General features: G+C 44.8%; 1 protein-coding gene across 1 annotated transcript in view; it reads left to right on the top strand.

Moving 5' to 3' along the window:
• Nucleotides 1-6804: 6804 nt before the first annotated feature.
• Nucleotides 6805-25000, top strand: part of prox3 (prospero homeobox 3) — a 20899-nt gene continuing 2703 nt past the window's right edge. Inside the window, exons 1-10 of the mRNA XM_079491310.1 lie at nucleotides 6805-6935; nucleotides 14274-14585; nucleotides 14887-15033; nucleotides 15148-15271; nucleotides 17289-17511; nucleotides 18990-19226; nucleotides 20381-21099; nucleotides 21819-21945; nucleotides 23883-23995; nucleotides 24497-24602. Of these exons, the coding sequence (XP_079347436.1) occupies nucleotides 14276-14585; nucleotides 14887-15033; nucleotides 15148-15271; nucleotides 17289-17511; nucleotides 18990-19226; nucleotides 20381-21099; nucleotides 21819-21945; nucleotides 23883-23995; nucleotides 24497-24602 (2106 nt within the window). The 5' untranslated portion in view covers nucleotides 6805-6935; nucleotides 14274-14275. The remainder of the gene's footprint in view (nucleotides 6936-14273; nucleotides 14586-14886; nucleotides 15034-15147; nucleotides 15272-17288; nucleotides 17512-18989; nucleotides 19227-20380; nucleotides 21100-21818; nucleotides 21946-23882; nucleotides 23996-24496; nucleotides 24603-25000) is intronic.

The raw sequence follows: 25000 nt of genomic DNA, 5'->3' as shown, positions 1-25000 counted from the left end.
AGACAGCTAGCTTGTTGTTATGAGGAGCAGAGAGCTGTCTGGCGCTTATAGCTTGTTAGTATGAGGAGCAGAGAGCTGTCTGGCGCTTATAGACAGCTAGCTTGTTAAGTAACGGAGCGCAGCTGACATGCCTGCCTGCTCTCGCGGTGTTTTATGTATTTGATTTGATTTGATTTATTTGATATAATTCATGATACAATTCATAAATGAGCAGTACAGAATTATCAGGATTGCACAACAAGTCAGAGGACTTCATTGTGATCCAAATAAATTGATCGTCATAGATCAGTAAACAAAAGACAATAAATAGATAAATAAAACACTATACTAACTTGCCCATCAGCCAATTTACTATATATAACATACTATATATTTTTCAACAAAACAACAAAACAAAAATGTTTTGTCAAACCATGTGACTTCCATTGGAAATGCATTGGGGCGGCCATTAAACACGGACAAGACAAATGTTGTATCCATGTTGCAACAGTGTGAGTGAGGCCTATGACAAGCATACACATAAATACACACACATGCACAAATTCCTAAATATAATGGCATCATTAACAAGCACACACACACCAGAGGTACACACAGTGTTGAATTTGCATCGTGTTTTGATTTGCAATCTGTGATTTGAGAATCTTAAGAAAACGTCTGGAAATGACTGAATGATTTTAATGATCTGAGATTATTAAATATTATCATAGCCTTAATTGAACGATTAGTAATACACTACTGTCTGTCTGTCTGTCTGTCTGTCTGTCTGTCTGTCTGTCTGTCTGTCTGTCTGTCTGTCTGTCTGTCTGTCTGTCTGTCTGTCTGTCTCTCTCTCTCTCGCCTTTTAGTTGAGAATGTGTGGTGAATGTTGTTTTTAAAAAAAGTGTTAAATAGCTCTATACTGTGTTGTGAAAACGATCAGTGGTGCTCAGAGGACAAAGGTGACCTCCGAACCCCATCTCAAAATATTTCGGGACCTCCAGAACCAAAGATTTTAGTTAAAAATGTTTGCTTTAAAACTCAGTGCTACAGGACGCCTTTGGACGCCTCCCCCTTATTATTCAAAGAATAATCAATTTTCACGATTTTTGAAAAATAGCAGATATGCAAGCTACGAGTGCGTGCGTGCGTGCGTGCGTGCGTGCGTGTGTCTGTCTGTCTGTCTGTGTGTGTGTGTGAGTATAAATACACCATGTCTCTGTCTGTCTGTCTGTACGTGTGTAATCCACGTAACTCGAGAACCGTTCGCCCCACCGACTTCAAATTCGACACACGCGTTCCACAACACCGATGTGCAAGCTGACAACGCGGCGTAAATCGCCACGTTGTGAGCTTGTAGATCAGCTATTTTCACTAGTTTGGGTCACAGGGAGACATCAAGTTTCTCTTTTGGGTCACGGGCTAAAGGGTTTGGGATCCACTGATCTATAGCAATGATTGTGATTAATATCACAAATAGAGCTATTTAACAAACAACATCACTTCACAGCAACTTTAACAAACTATTTTGAATGTATGTTGAGATCCATTCCTCTGCCTTCCTTTTGACAAAATGTTTCATGTTGTGTTTTAAACTGTTTATCATTTGCACAACAATTTGCTACGTTATGTTTTGTAAGTAAATACAATTTAAGTTAATATTATGATGGCTATCTCGAGTGTTTCATTTGGTTTCAGAACTTGTGTTGACAACCAGTGTGTGAAGTAAGTACATTTACTCAAGTACTGTTGCATTGTTTTGTACTTTTTCTTAAAGATGGAGTGCCATGATTTTTGTACTTTTTCTGTTTTGCATGTGTTTATGGAGTTAACTTACTCGAATTACTTACTCTAATGTTAACTACAGTTGTGGTTATAATATTCAAATATGTCTTCCCTGTGTATTTTGGTTTCTTCCTAAAAAAAATGAAAAGGCAGAATCGAAATTACACCATTTTGACATCATAACCCTAATCCCTCCCACATTATCATACAACAGCTGTGGGCGAGGCTTAAGTTCAGGTGGGTGGTGCTAAGGTGAAAACCATGTATACTTAGGGTGTGGCCACATAAAAACATAATTTTAACACTTTCTGTACACTTTTTTTCAAAGGGGGGGGGGGAATCACGGCACTCCATCTTTAACATTACTCTAATTGGGTGTGGTCCTTGGTGGGGTCTTCAGATGGAGGGCAAATACACATACAAAAACGTACATTAACAACTTCATTAACAACTACATTTTGGCCATTTGAAAATTGCCGATCTATATATATATATCTATATCTATATATATATATGAATTATTTTAAGCCTGCAAACCAAGCCATCCAGGATCCTGGTGATTCAATTCCATGACGTGTTTCTTTTCTTTTTAATATATTCTTCATTTAAATGAATACATAAAATGAAGGAACAATAGAAAAAACATGGCCTCCCTCCTCGCGTATTAGGAAGGCCGTATGAGTCACCAGAAATGAGGACGGGTGTTTTCAATGGTTAAAAGGCAGTATGTATGAAGTTACAATGGGTCTGTACATAGGAAGGGGGGCATGTCTGATAAAAAAATGGGGGAATTAGAGGAGAAGAGAAAAGAGGGAAAGAGAGAGAGGCATGTGATTAGGAGAAGCAGCATTGTGTCTGTTCTGTCCTTTATTCATCCCTTTGTTTTCTACTGGTTGGCCTGGGAGGATGGAGGGATGAGAGGGAGAGAGAGGAATGGAGGGATGAGGGAGAGAGAGAGAGAGGTACTGGCTCATCCTTTTCTCACCTCAACCTCTACCTCTCTCTATCAGTCCATCTCTCACTGCACCTGTGAAATGCAGAGAGAGAGAGGGGGGGGGGGTGGAGAGAAAGATGGATAGAGGAGCATTAGCATGCTGGGGGTGTCAGCAGCTCGCTCTCTCTCTCTGGTCAGTGCAATTATGCCATCCAAACACTCCAGCCTAAGAGTATAATAGCGCGCGTGCGTGCGTGTGTGTGTGTGAGAGAGTGAGTGAGTGATAACGCCACTGAAAAAGTGCTTCTTCAACTGCCACCCACACACATGCACATGCACTGCACGCGCGCACACACACACACACACACACACACACACACACACTTCAAAGCGTTGCACAACTAATGTATACCCAGCGAGTTCATTGCATAAGCACAATTACACACATGCACACGTACGGACACACATACATGCACACTGCATGGATATCAGCTGCATCCATATTTTATACTTTAGTTCATTGCACTCCAAAACACACAGTTTGACGTGTGTGTGTGTGTGTGTGTGTGTGTGTGCGCGCGCGCGTGTGCGCACACCTGCACATGTCATATGTGATTATAGTTTTTCACTGAATATATTGTGTGCTCTCTCTCTCTCTCACACACACACACACACACACACACACACACACACACACGCTAATGGATGCATGCATGCATGTAGTTATCTCTGTGACACACAACGCACTATGACCCACATGGCCAGTGGGTTGTTGTCACACACACACACACGCATGTACACACACACACACACACACACACACACACACACACACACACACACACACACACACTCCTCATGCTAGTTAGCATATCCCTGTCACCTTGCCATCAGCTATATTAGAGTAGGCTTCTGTCTCTCTCTCTCTCTCTCCTCATCTGTCCATCTGTGTGTTTTTCGTTTTTCTCTTTCTCTTTGTTCCACTCGTGCCACCCCTCCCTCCCTCCTCCCTTTGCACCACCCTCTTCTTTCATCCCCCTCTCCTGTCATCTGCCTGCCCACATTCTCTCTCTCCCTCTCTCTCTCTGTCTCTCTCTCTCTCTCTCTCTCTCTCTCTCTCTCTCCCCCCCTGCACTCTAACTAAATCAATGCACTTTAGACTAACATAATAGCCTAATACAATATACTCTATCTATCTATCTATCTATCTGTCTGTCTGTCTGTCTGTCTGTCTGTCTGTCTGTCTGTCTGTCTGTCTGTCGCTGAAACAGAGACTATGAAAGGTCTCCCTTCCTCCCTCCCTCCCTGCGTGCGTGCGTGCGTGCGTGCGTGCGTGCCTGCGTGCGTGCGTGCGCCCGCTGTAACGTGATGGTGTTAGTGTAAGTGTGTGTAACATAAGTGAAGAGGATACACACACACACACACAAGTCCTGACCTGCAGTGCTAGAATGATAAAAAGCTGTTATTATCTTTTGTTATGTATTATTGCAGATGGGGCGAGACATTTCACGACCGTCCCTCCCTCTCTCTCTCTCTCTCTCTCTCTCTCTCTTTCCTCTCCTCTCGTCTGCATGTTTTTGTTTATACAGAACTCACCCCCCCCCCCCCCCCCCCCCCATTGCACCCGTAAGCGCGGCTTGTGTCGCACGGCTTAGGTTTCCATAACAACTGACATCTTTTCAGTCAGTAAAGTACCTGAAACCACTGTGGTGATTCTGATGGAGGGATGGATGGATGGATGGATGGAGTATGGATGAATGTCCATGTAGAAAAGTATTTTTTGTTTTTTTTACTAAAACCCCCCCAGCAACAGATGACAGACTATGCATGGTCACTCAATAGGCTACAGTGAGGACATGAATAACAACAAGAATTTTAAAAAGCTCAACTAAAAGCAAGAGTAGTAAGTATGGGTCTAGAGCACCAAAGTCTGACGTCAATATTGGCAGAGGGCGCAAGTCCACAGGCCTATGTAGGCCTACTTTTTATATGAAGAATCAACTGACGCTATTGTTACTGCTGCTGAATTACTTCACATTTTCGCTAGAAACAGACGGTATCAAATATAAGTGAACGACACAGAGCCACCTCCCTGACAATAACACTGAGACAGCTTGTTTATTTTTGAACCACGATGCTTATATGAGATGATTTTAAGATGAGCCAATGTTATTCTCCATAGAGAAATTACTTCCGTGAACCAGGGGATGAGCGAGTGACGTCAGGACCTCAGCGCTCTCTCGAGCTGTGCTTTAGGGCGGGAACCCCTTTTGGTGTTTTAAGCATTATGTTATACTTATAGCTATTGAAAAATAGCAGATCTAGAAGCTCATAGCGTGGCACCGAGTGCCGTGCTACGAGCTTGTAGGTCTGCTATTTTTGAAAAATCATGAAAATGTAGTGCAAATCTTTGAATATATAACGACACTGACCTCATCAAACCCTGGATCCATACATGGAGAAGACTAGTCAGTCCGTCAGTTACGCCTCGTGACACGCTCCATATATGGCCGTTTCCATATATGAAGATGACGACACTGACCTCATCAAACCCTGGATAGCCATACATGGAGAACACTGGATCTGCATATACGTGGGCCAGCAACTCTACATCTGACCTCACGGACACCATGTTGATCTGACCTCATCAAACCCTTAGATCTCCATATGTATGGAGTTGACCTGTTCTGACATTCCATATGTTGATCCTCCCGCACCCGTCATTCCTCTTCGATGTCTCCCTTTTGACTGATAACCTGTCCATTTCAAACTCCATAGACGAGCCCGCCCCAAAGTTATTAGCGCAGCCCCGCTAATAAATAAAACTAGAGTTCTCAACAGGCCCGAAAATTAAGGCCCGGCCCTACCTTTTTTACCTGGACCCTAACTGGACCCTAACTGGGCTGGCCCGAGGCCTCAAATTTGCGCGACTGTAAAGACTAAACTGTAGCGGGGAGGAGGCTTCACTTCCGCTTTATCGCTTGCTCATGATCAGAGCTTCCGTTGCTCTAGATTGTATGACGGAAGCATTTGAAAACTGTGGGAGGAACAGTCTGGCAGGTGTCTCTCCACCAATGAGACTGAAAATTGTGAACATAGCTGATATATACAAGCTCACTACGCCTCACAATGCGAGCTTGTAGATCGGCAATCTTCACAATATTTATCTGTGGAACCGACTAGTCAAACTAATAATGTAATGCAACTCCTACAGTAGAACCGCTGCTCCTTCGCCTGGAAAGGAGCCCGCTTAGGTGGTTCGGGCATCTGGTTATAGGATGCCTCTCGGGCGCCTCCCTAGGGAGGTCGACGAGGCACGTCCCACTGGGAGGAGAGTTGGAGGAAACACTGAAAGCTAGGTTGAGAACCACTGGGATAGATAAATAGCTGTAGGCAATGAATGATGGACAGGGAGAATGAAACCCTGTCTGAAGGTGTTTTCTACAGTATGTAGCTATACAGGTCACTGTGATCCTGACAGTTGTACAGTTTGGGTCGTGGTGTTGTTGGTTCAAGAAGACCAACTGAGATAAGAACAGTTAATGATTATTATTCTTTTTTTTACACTATACCTATACGATGAACTCACGCACGCACGCACACACGCATGACGCACGCACGCACGCACGCACACACACACGCACGCACATACGCACGCAAACACACACACACGCACGCACGCACGCACACACACGCCCTCTGCTCTGTATCAAATGAATACAAATGAATCAATCCCTGGCCCTGATGTGTGTGTGTGTGTGTGTGTGTGTGGGGGGGGGGGGGGGGGGGGGGGGGGGGGTTGTGTGCCCCCACGACCCCCCCCCCCCCCCCACACACACACACACACACACACAAACATACACGCACGAACCTCGTACCTGACTCCCACAGAGAGAGAGAGAGAGAATCAGAGAGGGAGGGAGGGAGGGAGGGAGGGAGCTGGAGAGAGAGAGATGGAGTTATTATGAGAGAGCGAGAAGCGAGGGAAGAGTAGAGAGAGATGGGGAGATAGATAGGCAGAGATACAGACAGACAGACAGACAGACAGCTATAGAGGAAATAACAGGAAAGTGTGTGTCATCACAGTGGTGTTGGGTTCGCGACCTGCCTGCACGCACGCGCGCGCACACACACACACACACATACAGGGACGGACGGAGTCGGTCGGACACACAGCAGCAGAGCTCTCCTCTCCTCTGCTGCCAGTGCCTGCCTGCCTGCCTGTGCGATTATCAAAGTGAGTTTTTATACTTTATTTATTATCACAAAAATGTCCTCGTCAAACTTTACATCGTTTCGTATTCGTACGATAACTAATCGATTGTCACGCCGTCATTTCATCGTTATAATTACTCGCGTCACTACGTGTTTGTAAATGTAGTAAAATGTGCGCGTGTTCGTTTATTATTTTGGCGTCTGTGCTGCGACATGATCGAGTCCGTGCATGATGCGTGCACTGCATGGCCGCCCGGGCGTGCGTTTATATTCCGTTAGAAACGACAGTCTGGGTCGTTTAACCCCCCCAAACCCCACAGGAGAGCAGATCTACAAGCTCTCAACGCGTTGCGTCGCGACGCGTTGAGTCCTTGTAGATCTGCGGATTGCTGTCCCGGTGTTATACCCACATGAGTGACCTGAATAAATGTGTGCCGCTAGAGTGGAGTTTATTGGAGTTTTCTTCAAGTGGAAATGCATTATTCGTGCGTTCGTGTTGCTTAGTCTGGTGAATATTTTAATGTAGTTGTTTGGTGTTTCATTGTTGTGAGGTGACGGGGAAGAAGAAAACTGAACTGAACCAAGTCAACCAACCGTACCGTCGAAAATGTACTGCCTAAAAAGCAACATGTGGCGATAGGTCACCGATGTGGGTGCGACAGGTTGCATGCAACCCGGCAGATGTTGCTTCAAAGCCACTGAAGGCTAGAAAACAAATAATGACACAAGTAATTTTAATAATGACACAAGTCAGTATTATTATTATTATTATTATTATTATTATTATTATTATTATTATTATTATTATAAATACATTTATTCACCTATGCATAATTGTTTAGCCCTTAAAAAATATATCAAAAAATCCAATGCATTATTGAAGCTAGGGTAGCTGCTATTTTTTGTAATGGTTATTAGGCTTAATCACTGTTGCTGAATTGTCTTATATTAGCCTGTGTAGCCATACTAGAAGGCTGGCTATGCGAGAATTGTTTCTCTAATTTATTTCCCCTATTTATATTTCATTCTTAGTAGGATATAGGCCTAGGTCTACATATATGGACCACCCCCAGTATAAGGTCTACCTTATACGGGGGTGGTTGTCAAACTGTGGTCCTGGGTCCTTTGTGTGTGTGTGTGTGTATGTGTGTGTGTGTATGTGTGTGTGTGTGTGTGTGTGTGTGTGGGGGGGGGGGGGGGGGGGGGGGTGTGTACTGACCCCACGAACGGAGATCATCGGCATGCTGGCTGGCGGTGGACATTTTTGTTGAAATATATATATATTTCTGCCACCGACATAATATACACAGGGGGGGTCCTTGCAAATAAATCATTTGAGAACCACTTCTAGTTGGACTTCTAATGTGCCATAGTGTCATATAGTAAACCAGTGTCATGGGTTAGGGTTGCAAGTTGCAACGTGAGCTCGTAGATCGGCAATTTGAGTGAAATAAGGGGGGACTTCCCATAAGTCATCTTAGAGTGTCTGCCCTGAGAGTGGGAGGTCGGGGTTCGATCCCCGGCCAGGGTCATACCAAAGACTCTAAACAATGGGACCCAGTGCCTCCCTGCTTGGCACTCAGCATCAAGGGTTGGATTGGGGGTATAAGTCCCTGCGACATACTAGCGTCGTGTCCAGGGGGTGTACTTGTACATCAAGCTGCCTCACATGCCCCATAGGCTCCTGCCTCATGGCTCGGCAAGGCTACTACTTACTCCCATAAGTCTGACCTCCCGTTAGTCCGACGTATGTGGCCGTTTAAGACTGAGGTTAGGGTTAGCAACCTGCGTGGCCGGTTTAGACTGAGGTTAGGCTTAGCAACCTACGTGGCTGGTTAAGACTGAGGTTAGGGTTAGCAACCTACGTGGCTGGTTAAGACTGAGGTTAGGGTCAGCAACCTGAATGTGGGAAGTGAGGACGCTGGCGTCGACTGTTCGTCGCTTCACCTCCCAATGTATGAATGAATGAACTATTGTAAAGCGCTTTGAGCACTTGGAAAAGCGCTATAAAAATGCAATTCATTATTCATTATTATTATTATTATGTGGCTGGTTAAGACTGAGGTTAGGGTTAGCAACCTACGTGGCCGGTTAAGACTGAGGTTAGGGTTAGCAACCTACGTGGTCGGTTAAGACTGAGGTTAGGGTTAGCAACCTACGTGGTCGGTTAAGACTGAGGTTAGGGTTAGCAACCTACGTGGCCGGTTAAGACTGAGGTTAGGGTTAGCAACCTACGTGGCCGGTTAAGACTGAGGTTAGGGTTAGCAACCTACGTGTCCGGTTAAGACTGAGGTTAGGGTTAGCAACATACGTGGTCGGTTAAGACTGAGGTTAGGGTTAACAAACTACGTGGCTGGTTAAGACTGAGGTTAGGGTTAGCAACCTACGTGGCCGGTTAAGACTGAGGTTAGGGTTATAGGGTTCGGAATTAGGTCGGAATAGTGAGAGGTCGGAATAATGACATGGCACCGAAATGAGAGCGTATATCACGTGGAGTCGTGGATAGAGTCTTTGTCAAGCATCAAAGGGTATAAGTGGTGCTGAATTTGCAGCTCAACAAAAGCTAATTCAAAAAGCTAATTCATCAAGTGTATGACGGAGGACGATTTCACCATGAATTTAAACCACAAATTCACAATAAATGATAAATAACGCATGCTGTGCATCTGTGGTTCTCAACCAGTGGTCCTTGAGGGGGTTCCAGGTGGTCCCCATAGCTAAACGATGGAGAGTTGGTAACCAAATGGACCCTTACAGGTCCTCAAGAGTTAAATTATTGTTAAACATCTGCATTACTTAATTTACAATTAAGAAGTCTACACAATTAGAGCATGTAGAAGAATTGTTATCTTGATCAACGTTTGCCTGTTGTCTCTCCTAATGGTAGCAACATCAATTCAGAATGGAATTGTAGACCAAATCGTATCCACCAACAACAAAATATTCTTTAGTTTTGGGTGTGTGAGGGGCTAAATGTGATCAAATGGTGGTCCATGGCTCAAATGAATAATGGACCTTCATATGAAAAAGGGTTGAAAAGCACTGACATACATTTCTGTTTCAATGTGGTGGTGTTGTTGTTGTCGTCCGCCGTCGCAGTGGTGGAAAGTAACTATAGGCTACATTTACTTAAGTACTGTACTGTACAATTTTGAAGTATTTGCCCTTTACTTGAGTAATTCCAATTTGCAATACTTTTACTTGTACACCACTACATCTCGGATGTAGTGGCAAAACAGTTTGCCGGCCACTGTTACAGAGCTGATCATGAGTTTATATCTTCCCCTCTTCTCTGGAATCCTGCCTCAAAGCAGACAAGTGGTATAAAACTGTCGTTCCCTGATGTCATCGCTAGGGACACATGCATCAGTAAGCAGGAACTGGGGATGGCAATGAAGGACCGGGAAGTCTGGCGTGGCATTGTGAAATACATGATCTCGACCGCAGTCGAAAAATGATGATGACATCTCGGATCCAAATATTGTACTTTTACGCCACTATTTGAGAACTTTAGTTACTAGTTACTTTGGAGATTTTGATTATTATTACAAAAAACATACAGTAGCCACTTCAGCCCTATATATATATATATATATATATATATATACACACACACACATACACACATTTCGGCCATTTGAAAATAGACGATCTACAAGCTCACAATGTATTTGTGAGAGTATTTCTAAATTGCATTATTGGTACTTTTGCTTAAGCAAAGAAATGTGCGTAGTATTTTTTCCACCACTGGAATAGGCTAATCTGTGGCTCTATCTATCAGCCATCTGGGCTGTATTATGATGCTAGGGGAAGAACAGGCCATTTGAATAATTGATATTTAGCCTGTTTATGTGCTTGAGGATTAATTCTTTTCATGTTTCCAACGACCGCATGCATGCATGCAGGGGACCAATGCACTGTCTGTCTGTCTGTCTGTCTGTCTGTCTGTCTGTCTGTCTGTCTGTCTGTCTGTCTGTCTGTCTGTCTGTCTGTGTGGTATAAGTGGTAGTGTATCCAACTGAAGTGGATTATTGTGTTATCAGTGCTAAGTAGCACACACACATACGCACGGTCGCACGCACAACAGTAGCCTACAGATCTCTCTCCCTTTCTCTCCCCAAGGACCATTGACCATTGTAATCCCTCTCTTTCATTCAGCCTCTCTCCCTCTGTGTGTGTGCGTGCGTGTGCGTGCATGTGTGCGACTGTGTGCGCGTGCATGTGTGTGTGAGGGTAAACAGTGTGATCAAACAGTGCTTGCAGGCTGTCTGAACTGATAACAGAGAGAGACAGGGGGACAGAGAGAGAAACTGAGAACAGAGGGATGAGAGGAGAGAGACAGTGAGTTATATAAAGAGAGTGAGAGAGGAAGGAAGGAAACAGTGAAGGGTGTACAGTAGGAAGTGAGAGGTTGCGTGCGTGCGTGTGTGTGTGTGCGTGCGTGCGTGCGTGCGTGCGTGCGCGCTCGCGCAAAAGTTAAAAAATGTTCTGTTTCAGTATGATGAACACCACGTGAGGTTGTCCTGGTGACGAACGATGTGTAAATAAATTCTGTAGGGAAATAATTCTCCAAAAGTCTGAATCCCAAACAAACAAATGCGAACTCGCCCAAACGTGGTGAAAATAGCACGGATTGGCGACAATCAGGGACGTGCAGAGGGCACTTTTGGACAAAAATTGCGAAAAAAGCAGATCTTCTATCTTCGGGGCACAACCCAGCACTCTTTAGCTAGTGGAGATGCGGTGTACGACATGGATTTCTAAACATATTTGTTCAACGCAAAATACTGTGTTCAAGTTCAGGAGACTTTGGAAAAAAAGCTATTCTCCTGAATGCTGCCTCTCCGGCATGGCATGGTAATTGACCAATCCGTGCTATTTCGCCTTGTTTGGGTGAGATCGGGCTGCGTATATAAGGTCTATATAATAGAGCGTCGCAGTCCTGCCCCCTTTCATCACGACGCCAGGCCCAGGAAATAATTCCCAATGCATTTTCCCCATAGGCTTCTCAAAAAGTATGTATTTAAAGACCCTTTAAGCGTTGTACAAAGCCAACTCGAGTTGTGACAAATCATGACAACAAACGAAAGAAAGAAGAAGAAAACGGCAGGTTACAATACTTTTTTTGTTGTTTTTCTTTTTTGTAATTATTTGTGTGGTCCAAAATATTGTGTTTGTTGTCATGATTTGTCACAACTCGAGTTGGCTTCGTACGACGCTTAAAAGGTCTTTAAATAAATACTTTTTGAAAAGCCTATGGGGAAAATGCATTGGGAATCATTTCCTGGGCCTGGCGTCGTCAAGAAAGGGGGCGGGACTGTGACACTCTATATAGGGCTTTACTGCGTTTGCACTTGATCCATTTGGCAGAAATTGGACCACAGTACTGACAGACTCTCTCTCACTGGGACCTATTGCTTTTTAAATGTGTCCATGCACTTCAACTGTCTCTCACACTTGAAACGGTCTCTTTCTGGAACCTCTTTCACATCCCACTGAGCATGTTTCAGGCTATTAGATGTCTGAAATACATGTAAATGGCCGTCTAAAAATGTGTTATAACTGGCCTAAAAATGTTTTTTTGTGGTTTAGGCATAGATTTGATTGATTGATTGATTGAAGAATTTATTAACAGTTTGCAGAATTACAGTACATTTCAAGCACAAACTCAATACAAAGGCTGTTAACTGTGAGTGGACGACCCAATTAAGCATTACACTTGTTTCCAACAGGGTCCACCATGTTCAAATCATCAAAACATTTAGAGACGTACAAATAGACACTTCTATAGACAGAACAGGAATTCATCAAAAAAGAATTCATCAAAAAGGAGGTAAAAAGGGAAAAGAAATATATACAGTGAGGGGAAAAAAGGGGGGGGCGGGGGGGGGGGATTCAGATTTTACGGGGGCCAGTTTCGAATTGCAGCCATCCGTAGGTGCCCTTTGAGAGCGGTTTTGAAGGAGTCAAGGGATTCGCATGTCTTAATGACAGTTGGTAGGGCGTTCCACATTTTGGTGGCATAGGAGCGAAAAGAATTTAGTCCCTTGTTTGTGCCGAATCTGGGTTGTACATGGTTCGTTGCACTCCCTCTGGTGTTGTGGGTGTGGACTTCGTTAACATTAAGGAAGTATCTAGACAGGTACATGGGTATCTTGGTGGTGTATCGAATCTTGTGGACCAGACCCATTGCAAGTTGCTGTACTCTGTCGTCGACCCTAAGCCATTCCAGCCTGTCGAAGTGGGCAGGGGTGAGGTGGGTTCGGGGGGCTAGATCAAGTAGGAGCCTGACCAGTTTGTTTTGGGAAGTCTGGAGCCTGGTTTTAAGGGCCTTTGAGGTGCTGTGGTACCAGGAGGTGCATGCATAGTCAAAGAAACCCTGTACAAGGGCTCCTGTTAAGGTCTTCAAGGTGTTTTTGTTGACCAGTGAGGAGATCCTGTAGAGGAATCTTGTTCTATGGTTGACTTTTTTGATTACGTTGGTGGCCATTTTATCACCGGAAAGATTAGCCTCCAGGATGGAACCTAGGTAGGTAATTTCATCTTTGCGTGTGATAACATTGTCACCCACTCTAACCAAGAAGCCATTTGCCTTGCTGAGATTACTAATAGAGCCAAAGAGAATGGATTCAGTTTTTCCCAGGTGTAAAGATAGTTTGTTATCAGCGAGCCAGGTGCAGATTCTACCGAGTTCAGAGCTGAGGGCATTTTCAACCTGCAGTTTGTCCCTGTCCGAGACCAGCAGTGCTGAGTCATCTGCGAACAGGAACAAGTTGCAGTCACAGGCTGAAGTCATGTCGTTTACATATATTAGGAACAGTAGAGGCCCTAGTATGCTTCCTTGTGGAACGCCACAGCTCACTGGGAGGGGGGGGGATTAGACGTTGAAACGACGTTGTTTCAACAGATATATATAGACGGTCTATATGTAGATGTTATAAAAGAAAACTGCTAATCAACATCTAAGCTAAGCCATAGACCGCTAAAAGACTTTCAATCACTGCGAACGCAGTGATTGCGAACGCAGTGAGCACTAACTATAGAAGATGGCCTAAAAAGAAACAGAATAGAAAACTAAAGAACCCAAAGAACTAAAGAATCTTATTTAGGTACTTCTTTTTTGTTTCGTTTATAGTGCAAGTGCAATATCTGTGTGTGTGTGTGTGTGTGTGTGTGTGTGTGTGTGTGTGTGTGTGTGTGTGTGTGTGTGTGTGTGTGTGTGTGTGTGTGTGTGAATGTATTGTATGTTATAAAAAATGTAAATAAAAATATTATAAAAAAAATAAAAAAAATAAACGATGGTTCTGACAAATTCTCTCTCTCTCTCTCTCTCTCTCTCTCTATCCCTCTCTCTCCTCAGCGATGGACCCGCCCTCAGATCTCTTCGATGACTCCACCCCACAGATGATGCGTGTGTTTGGCCCCTCCCCCTCGTCTCCCCCCCGGTCCAACTCCCCGGTGGGACAGCGCCCTCTGGCTGCCAGGAGGAGACCCCCCGGCTTCCCCCTCATCCACCACCTCCTGCAGCCCGGTGCTGGTGCTGGTGGAGCCCCCAAGAGGTTCGGAGGGCAACTGCATGCCAACGCACAGCAGCAGCAGCAGCACCCCCCCGCTCTGGGGGGCTCGCTCCCGTACCCGAAAAACACCCCGGGAGAGGAGCAGAGGAAAGACGGTGTGTGTGTGAGACTGTGTGCGTGTGTGCGTTTTTGTGTGTGTGTGTGTGTGCGTGCGTGCATGCGCTATGAATTCCACATTATGAATTCCACGGTCGTGCAGAGAATGGAAAAATCGCACATTCCAACTAATCCGAAACGAAAACATAAAAAATTCAGAAATAAAATAATAATAATTAAAAAAAAACTAAATTCAAAGGAATTTCATCAGAAACACATATAATAATAATTACAAACGTTAAATGTGACCGTTATGCGTGAAACATATGAAAACATTCATGTTCCACATTCGTTCCACAGAGGAGGGAGGGGAAGACCACGAAGGGACTGAGGGAGACGACTACCACCACCTATTGGCCGAGTGGCGCCACGACGCCCCGAGAGCCAACAAGAGGATGAAACTGGAGGGGGGCGGGGCGGCGGGAGGGGGAGAAGGGGCCGAGAGGAGTAGGGGGAGGGAGAGGGGGAGGAGGAGGAGGGGCGGGAGGGGGAGAGAGAAGGAGGAGCTTAAGGAGCAGTTGGAGGAGGCGCGCGAGCGGCTGCGCGCCCTGCGGGACAAAGTGTGGCGGGCGTTCGGAGAGAAGATGGCCGCCGCCACCGCCGCGGAGGAGGAGGAGGAGGAAGAGCGTGGCCTCCGCGAGAGGAGGGGGAGGAGGAAGAGGAGGCGCGATGCCGGAGGAGACGGGTAAGGCCTCTCGACTATTAGTACAGTATGTACCAGTGTTGTTTTTGGCAGCAAATTTAGATTTTAGCTTTAGTCATATAGTCTCTTGAATGGTTTTCATTTAGTTTTAGTCACATTTTAGTCACCTGGAATGTTTTAGTGTTAGTCTAGTTTTAGTCGACTAAATGTCATAAGATTTTAGTCGACTAAATCTACAGTTGATTTAGTCGATTAAAATGTATTTTGGCGGGCCTTGATGCCGTCGTAATGATTCTACACTTGCTGAAAATAGCCGATCTATAAGCTCACAACGTGTAAAGTGTAAAATGACTTATACTGGATCTCTTGTTCACTAGTCCCTTCCTAACATTTTAGTCTAGTTTTTATTTGTTATAATATATATGTATAATATATAATATATATAATATATTTAGTCTTAGTTTTAGTCACCATAGCTTAGTTTTCATTTAGTTTCCATTTAGTTTTCGTCAGAACATTTTTCGTCTTAGTTTTAGTCGACGAAAACAACACTTGTACGTACTACTTTGTCCCCTAGAATCACAATTATGTTGCATAATATTGTCGCAATTTCCAGGATGAAACATTTTCAGACATTTGTTACAGACATTTTCCAAAAATAGCAAGAAAATAGCAGATTTACAAGCATACAACGCTTACCATTTCCGCAATTTAAACGTTTTTTAAACCTGAATAAAATGTATGAAGCACAGCGTTCGTTCATACAGGGACATGTGAGTCTGAACGCCTCAGCTGTAATTAATCAGCCTAGCTTCCTATTCCTCATTCACATCTCAGCTGATCATTTAGTCACACTGCCATAATCCAATCACGCCTCATTCCCTCAACTAGGCGGTCCGTTTAAATACGACTCCGTATCTTCACTATAGAGCACCGAAGTCCTGACATTAATTCCATTTTCTCCAGAAACTGGCTGTATCAAATATGAATGGACATCATTAACGACGCACAGCCACTCCCCTGACAGAAAGGCCGGGGTGGTCGGTTTATTTTTCAAACACAGTTCTTATATGAAGCGACCTAAAATCGCCCTATGGAGATTTCAATGCAAATAAAAAAATACATGAACCTGTGTGTTGGTGCCCTCTACTGAAAGTGACGTCAGACTTCGGTGCTCTATAGCTCTGCTTCAATTGCTTCACAGATGCTACTGCTGCTGGCTAAGTCGCTCTGTCTGGATTAAAGGACAACTTTGGGTTTTTTTCAACCAAGGCTCATGTTTTAGGTTGTTATTAGACAATGCTTTCTTTCATTTTAGGGACTTTTTGACAGGGGGCATTCGAACATGGGAACTAAATATGTATTTTATTTTACAAAATATTATGATGATTTCTTTATTATAATTTACTATAGTCCTACTAGACCCCAGGAAATTACATCTGGCCACAAAAGATCATAGTATCTACTGAATGTGTTGGTAGGGGTACTAGGGGGGTGCCATTACTGTGTCGTAGGGTCAATGTCAGTTTGTGACCTCCCCCTTAGCACCCCATGGTTTTATTTCATAAGATGTGTGTGGACGTCCTGGGCATCGGAAGTGTTAATCCAGAAAGGCCTTTCTTTGATGTATCGAGTGGTAGCCATTAGACTGCACAATGCGTTAAGTTATTTGTCATAACTGCCCCGTGCATTTTCTTTTATTACGAAGCGTAAAAAAGGTAAATAGAATTGTTGTATAGTAGTAGTTTAAATTTAAATTGCGGAAATGGTAAGCGTTGTATGCTTGTAAATCTGCTATTTTCTTGCTATTTTTGGAAAATGTCTGTAACAAATGTCTGAAAATGTTTCATCCTGGAAACAATTGCGACAATATTATGCAACAGAATTGTGATTCTAGGGGACAAAGTAGTACGTACAAGTGTTGTTTACGTCGACTAAAACTAAGACGAAAAATGTTCTGACGAAAACTAAATGGAAACTACAATGCCAAAAAAGAGACAAACGCAATTCTTCGTATGGCAATTAATCGTGGACTTAAAATGGGTTGTAATCACGACAGCCCAAGAGGCGGGGAGGAGGACGAGGAGGCAGATTTCTTGGCAGACGGGATGGCGATGTTCGACGAGGAGGAGGATCAGACTGTCGGCGTCTCTCTCTCACTGGTCGGCGCCGCCTTGAGGAAGCCGAGCTTCGCTTCCGACCGGCAAACAGTGGCCGAGAGAGAGAGACGGGAAGAAGAGGAGGAGGATGAAGGGGCGATGATGATGGAGAGAGCGCTGGGGGTAGGTAATCGTTATTATTAGTGATAATCGTTATTATCTTTTATCGTGATAAAAAAACGCTCACAGAAATCGTATCGCCGATATGAATGTATCGTTAAATCGTCCTCCGTCATATGCTAGGATGAATTTAGCGTGTGTTGAGCTGCAAATTCAGTACCACTTAAACCCTTTATACTTGATACAACAGACCTGTAAAGAGTGTATTTGGTACGCTGTTTTTTTCACTCTATTCTCCAAAAGATCTACAAGGCGTTGTGAGCTTGTAGATCGGCCGTTTTTGTCAAACGTTCTTCCCCCCCCCAGAATATGCTGGGATTCTTTTTTTTTATTTTATATTTTTTATCCCACGATTTTGTAACCCATTTTTCACCCCTGTGTCAATTATCTAATGTGATCCTGGGCTCTACACACCCTCTGCCAACCTAGTCCCCATATATGGGGGACATGGGGAGAGCAACGGACTTGAACTCATGCTTCCTTCATGCCTGAGTGTCCAAGTTGCTCCTTTTCACCTGACAGGGGGAGTTTCCCTGGTTGGACGTAGTGTGTGGAAGGAACACGTTATTCCAACCAGTTCCTTTCCCCTCCATCAGGCGCCCCGGCTGGCCAGGGGGAGGCAGTTTAGAGACCAGGATTACTGCAATATGCTGAGATTCTGTTGTTAAACAAAAGTGGCATTTAAAATTTTAAGCATATTTTGATTATCGCAATGCAGAATTCAAAAAGGTCAGAGTAAGTAGGCCTTTTGTGTAATAAAAACTCGACACAGATACCGTTTAAAAATATATATATTCAGTTACTGTTGGTAACGAGAAAGACGTCTATAATTTGTCTAGTTAGTCTAGTTTAGTTTGTAAACACACAATGCAGTTTCAGTTTGTTATATTCTCATTTTTTTATTATACATTTTATGTAGTTCAGTTAAAGGAGAATTCCATGCTAGAAGGCTTTCTTACCTTTATTTGTAGTTGTTATGTCCCCACCAAAGAGGTCCAGGTCTTATTTTGTGCAAAAGCGGATTATTGGCTATTTCCCCTACCATAAGCCCTCAATGAATTGAATTGAATTGCATTGAATTGAATGGGGCATTGGGGTGTTGTGCTAATTCGCTTATTTCCATCGCTCAAAACATTTTCTTTGTATATATCCTCTCTTCATAATGTAAATAGTATCCCAAGCGGCACACTTTACTACTTATTTCGATGGGAATAAGCGAATTAGCACAAAAACATTGAGGGCTTATATTAGGGGAAATAAGCCAATAATGCACTTTTGCACAAAATAACACCTGAACCTCTTTGGTGGGGACGTAACAACTACAAATAACACCTGGACCTCTTTGGTGGGGACGTAACAACTACAAATATGCCTTTTAGCATGGAATTCTCATTTAACAAAACTATATTTACTTTTTGTCACCATAAAAGTTTTGTTATTTAGTTTGTTTTTCGTTAACAATTATAACTTTGGATCCCCAGGTGGGGGTGTGGCTGGGTTATGATGATGATGATGAGGAGGAAGGGGAGGAGCCAGAGGGCGGGCAGAAGTTGGCGCGGGCGCTGAAGCTGGAGCTGGGCGCGGCCGTGGCGCGCGTCATCGACCGCGTCCTGCGCCTGTACGGCGAGGAGGGGACTGCCCCCTCCTCTCCCCCCACCCCGCCCCCTTCCAGAGGAGGGGGCAGGGTCGAGGTCGAAGAGGATGAAGAGGAGGAGGAGGTGAGACCCCCCCCAAATGCAGTGATGTAAATAGGTTTTCAATGTAATCGGTCCCGGGATGCAGGGATGGTCTCTTAAGGCTCATACATAGTCTGGATTTACGGTGGTTAAGTGACCACCGAACTACAACATGACGTCACGAGCTGCGGTGAAGAGCAAACCACCGCCCCAGCCCTTCTCTCTGTTTTTACTCACCACCGCTCAACGTTATTTCAGCTCACCACCGGAGCGGTGTTCACCTCATCACCGAAAATCCAGACTATGAATAGGCCTTAAGATGACGGCCTCTCACCAGAAATCACGCTGTCTGGGGTAGGCTATACCCTGACAATAGCGCCGGGACAATTTGTTTTATTTGTTTTATTTTTGGACCACGACTCTTATATGAGACATTTCTAAGACGAAATTAATTCCGTGACCCAGGGGATGAACGAGTGACGTCAGGACTATTCTAATATCTACCGATGCTTTTAAAAATGGACTCAAAACGTACCTTTTTAAGATTTTGCTTACTTCTTTTCTTCCTTTTTTTACTTTGGTCTCTTACTAGTCTATGCCTTAGGATATTTCACTTTTTTCTAAATGTTTTTGCGGTAATTTTATCGTGTACTCAGGCTTTTAGGAGCACCCCCAGAAAGTTTTTCAGTTGCTCAATTCAGTATTTAGATATTTGATATAACTCTGATAAAATGTGGGATAAAAGGTTGAGTGGGGCGCTAGCCTCTCCAATGCATGGCTGTTGAGGATTACGTCATATGGCAGCCAAGTCTATTGGATTTTTAATGTTTATTTAGAGCACTTATGACGTAAATTGTTTGCCAGCCAAGACTATGGATTTGAGTGTATTTCAACGATTGTTTAGAGCACTTTAGAGGCCACTTTTAGAGCCAGCCAAGTCTATGAACATTCAAGTTGGTTTAGAGCACTTTAGAGAGCAATTTAGAACCAACCAAGTCTATGGATTTTAATGTTTGTTTAGGGCACTGAATGACGACGTAAGACGCCATGTGGCCGACATAAATACAGTCGGCAGCCCTAACTTCACACATTTTTTTAACCCCAGTTGCACTTACACGTGATTTTACAAAAAAATGTAAAGTGAGTTATAAATAACATTTTATTTATTTTTTGAATATTATTATTCTAATTATTAGGTGAAGATGAGAGACGCGGAGTCGGGGGGAGGAGTCGGACCAGGGACCGCCCATCGGTGCCCGGCCAACCCGCCCAGACGGAGAGGAGGGGCCGATCATCCAATCAGAGGAGGAGGGGGAGGCCCGCCCACTCTCCCCTCGCGCATCCTAAACCCCGCCTGCTCCTCCTCCTCGGCCCACCCCCCCCACCACCACCTCCCGCCACGCCCCCCTCCTCCTCATCCTCTTCATCATCATCAACATCCCTCGCTCCTGCACCACCCCCCTCCTCCTCCTCCGCCCCCTCCTCCCAAAAGCTCCTCCTCCTTCCTCGGCCACTCCCCCTCCTCATCTGGCTCCGCCTCCTTCCCCCCTCTCCCACCCCTGCCCCTCCTCCACTACTCCATGCAGCAGCTGTTCTCTCGCTCGCTCCCCCTGCCTCCTCCCGGGGGGGGAGGGGGGAGGGGCGAGCGAGAGGAGAAGCGGGGGAGCGGCGGCCCTGCCCTTCTCTTCGGCGGCCCCCCCGATCCCTTCCTGGACTTCCCGGGGGCGGGGTCTCATCATCATTCCGCCGGCCCCCACCACCACCACCACGCCGCCTTCCCCCCTCTCTCCCTGCTCTCCGGCGGACCCTTGGACCCCCAACACCACTACCCCCACCCCCACCACCACCACCACCAGCACCATCAGCACCACCATGTGGACAGAGAGAGAGACGCGGCCATGGACGGAGGGGACCTGTACCTGCCTCCCGGCGCCATATCCTTTTACTTTTAAATTTCGGCGACCAAAACTATACGCCGATAACTGTGCCGTCGACTACCTTTTGTCACCGTCGAAGACTTAAATAAATCTAAGCTATGAGTGACTAAAACTAAGACTAAATAAATTGACAATTTTCGTCAACAAATAGAAACTAGGCTAAAATGTAGTTAGGGAGGGACTGGTGGAGAAAGGCAGGGAGGGACTAGTGGAGAAGGGGAGGGAGGGAAGTTAGTGGAGTAACTGGGAGGTCGCGCAAATTCTTTATTGGGCTCCTAACATCGTCACTCATATCACCTCATCTGAGCATTATTTCCGTAAAACAGTGCTAAGATCGCGCGTGCATGTATGTGCACGGAGTTTGGGGGATTTCAATGACATCACAATGTTGCCTTGTGACGGGGGGAAGCCTGGATAGAGACCCCCCCCGATATTAATTTCAGTGGAAGTTGCTCAGTGCCGTTTTGAAGCACCCGGAAGACTGCCGGAAGTATAATTATAACTCAATGGCTCGAGCGAGCGGACGTTTAGCCTAGCCTAGCCTCGGACCTCAATTTTGAGGTCCGGGCTTACGCACGGACTGAAACCAGCGCTCCCCAAAACAACAGGTTTGGAGATCTGTTGGGAATTGATTACACGTCACCCGTGCGCCCAGTCCCAATGTTTGTAAACAAATAATTGGTCTATAGTGTCCTTAATATGAGGTGATGTTCCACAGCCAGGAGGGCCTGTCTCCCTGTCACCTGAAGAAAGCCAAGCTGATGTTCTTCTACGCCCGCTACCCTTCCTCCAACACGCTGAAGACCTACTTCCCTGACGTCAAGGTTTCTATCCGTCCTCTTTCTCCTCTCGGGCCGGAACATCCGCCAGATGTATTTACCCCGGATACAATATTTTTCGACCAATCACAATAATTTACCTATAGCTAAGCCCCTCCCCAAAGTGCTATGGTCCAATCACAGCTAAGCATAACATAGCTAAGCAAACCTCTCCACCAATAGTTTTCCTATATGATAAAACATTGTTTTAAAAAAAGAAATGCCACGCACATATTTTTCCAGTGTATATGGCAGGCCTTGTTGACGGATTTGGAAGAGATTTTGAAGGTCTGGTTCCAAAAATTAATGAGTATTTAATGTGTAAAATCCATGATATTTACATTGGAATGAATGAGCCCGGCTGGAAAGTGTGTGTGTGTGTGGGAGTGTCTAAGTGGGAGAGGCCTGGTCTTAGGTGAATTGTTTAATTCACAGAGAATGTAAACAGATTTGTAAAGAGCCAATTATGTCATTTCCTTGAGCGGTATACTTCCGCCAAAATCCAGCAATGCACTCTACAGCGTAGGTCTTGCCCATGCAGTGTGTATTGGAGGTGCAAGAACTGTCGAAACAAACCGCAATGATTTGTTTGCTCTGCAATGAAGTAATGTTGTTCTTGTTAACCTGCCGAGGTGTGAAAAAGGTTTGATTTTCGAAGTCTGCGTACCTTTTTCCTCATCCCCGAACCAGTCTTCACACCAGTGGTTCCCAAAGTGGGGTCCGGGGACCCCCAGGGGTCCTTGAGGGAGTTCCAGGGGGTACCCAACTAAATGATAGTTTGGAACCAAATGGACCCTTATGGGTCTGTAACTCTGAGAGTGTATACAAATGGAACCAAATGGACGGATCCATTTGATTTTACAATATAAATTGGGGTCCCAGAGATAGAAATTAGGGATGTGCCGATGAGACATTTTGGCCGATATCGATATCCGATATAATTAATTGCTGTTATGGCCGATAACCGATATTACCGATGTCAATATGATCTCATTCTGTATTGAAAAATTATAATAATTTTGTCCATTCTGAAAAATACATGTAACAGGGTGTCTGCACTGCATGCTTAGGCAAGTCAGATTTAACTTTAATACCTTTTATATTTAATATTGTGAGCTTTTAGATCTGTTCAAGCTGTTACTTTGGCCTTGTTTATCTGTAAAGACAGACCGATTAATCGGATCGATTCATTAATCGGTCTGCTTGATTAATCGAACTGATGCCGATTAATCTAAAAACAACTAAAATCGGCCAATACCGATGTGTTTGCCGATTAATCTCCCATCACTAATAGAAATGCCATTAAATGGGGGTCCGTAGACTAATGCATGTCAAACTGGGGGTCCTTGAAATTAAACTGGTTGAGAATCACTGCTAGAGCCATATAAATCTTCTCTTTTGGGGGTCCCTGGCATATCTCTTCAAATGGGGGTCCGTGGGCTAATTAGTGTCAATTTTGGGGTCCTTGACACGAAAAAGTTGACACTGCTTTACACCGTACCCACAACTCCTCCCATGACCCCTCAAAGTACTTAAAGCGATACTAGGCAAGTGTACGTGTGTGTATAGTGTGTACAAACACACTCCCTACATAAAAGTTTGACACTTTTATTATGGCCCAATCAATCAACTCAGTGCACAACTTTTGTAGACCTTTTCAAATGGGATATGAATTTGTGGGTCCTTGACATGAAAATGCGTGAGAACCACTGCTCTAATCAAACCACACATTACATGTGGTTGGCAGTTTCACAGTACAAGCCGTTTGTACTTACACATGCATGGCTTAATCTTTCACGCAAGCATATGCTACTGGCAGGACCAGGTAAGCCTCATGTTCTCTGTCTCTCTCTCTCTGACTCTCTCTCTCTCTCTGTCTCTCTCGCTCTGACTCTCTCTCTCTCTCTCTCTCTCTCTCTCTCTCTCTCTCTCTCTCTCTCCAGTTCAACAGGTGTGTGACGTCACAACTCATCAAGTGGTTCAGTAACTTCAGAGAGTTCTTCTATATCCAGATGGAGCGCTTCGCACGCCAGGCCGTCCGAGACACCCAAAGCCGGTACGTTCACACAGTCACACACACCGTCACGTTTAATCTGTTCAACACAACATATGCCAGGTTTGAGATTTGTCCTGTTGTCCCCATGTCTGTCCAACTGTCCATGTTGTGTCCTGTTGTCACCATGTCTGTTCAACTGTCCATGCTGCGTCCTGTTGTCCCCATGTCTGTCCAACTGTCCATATTGTGTCCTGTTGTCTCTATGTCGGCTGGGGCAGCTGTGGTTCAGGAGGTAGAACAGGTCATCCAATGATCACTGGGTCAGCGGTTTGAATCCCGGCTCCTCCACATGTCGAAGTGTCCATGGGCAAGACACTGAACCCTACATTGCCTCCAATGAGTTGGTCGGTGTGAGCTTGGCGTCGACTGTTCACCGCTTCACCTCCCAATGTATAAATGAATGAACCATTGTAAAGCGCTTTGAGCACTTGGAAAAGTGCTATAAAAATGCAATTAATTATGTCTGTCCATGTGTCCATGCCGTCTGCCCCCTCCATGCAGGGACAGCACGTCTCCTCTGGTCAGAGACAGTCAACTGCACATGGGCCGTGACACAGAGCTCTACCGCATTCTGAACATGCACTACAACAAGAGCAACGTCTACCAGGTGTGTGTGTGTGTGTGTGTGTGTGTGTAATATTAACACAATGACTACGAGTTTTCATTGATTGCGTGTTATCACACTCTTTGCCAATGGCTGTAGGTTGCTAGGAGACCGATACAACCGGAAAGTAACCGGAAGTATAAACTCCGTCTCCGTCCGCCTCAGTGTAAACAGATTTACAAAAAAGTACATTTATCTCGGATTCTCTTTCCCAGATTGCGTTTTTGGTCAAAACAACACCCCGTAACTAACAAACCGATGATCGCGGTTACAACATTTATTTTCCGGGTGTAAGAAAACTCTCAACGTGTCGATGTGCAACGCGTTGAGAGCTTGCAGATCGGTTATTGTCGTGCGCGAGCGACACCAGCGTGTTACTCACTTTAGACTGCGGTCCTAAC

The sequence above is a fragment of the Electrona antarctica genome, assembly GCF_951216825.1.
Source record: "Electrona antarctica genome assembly, chromosome: 21".
Classification (NCBI taxonomy): Eukaryota; Metazoa; Chordata; class Actinopteri; order Myctophiformes; family Myctophidae; genus Electrona; species Electrona antarctica.
The sequence above is the reverse complement of the archived record's forward strand: the minus strand, read 5'-3'. Positions and strand labels throughout refer to the sequence as shown.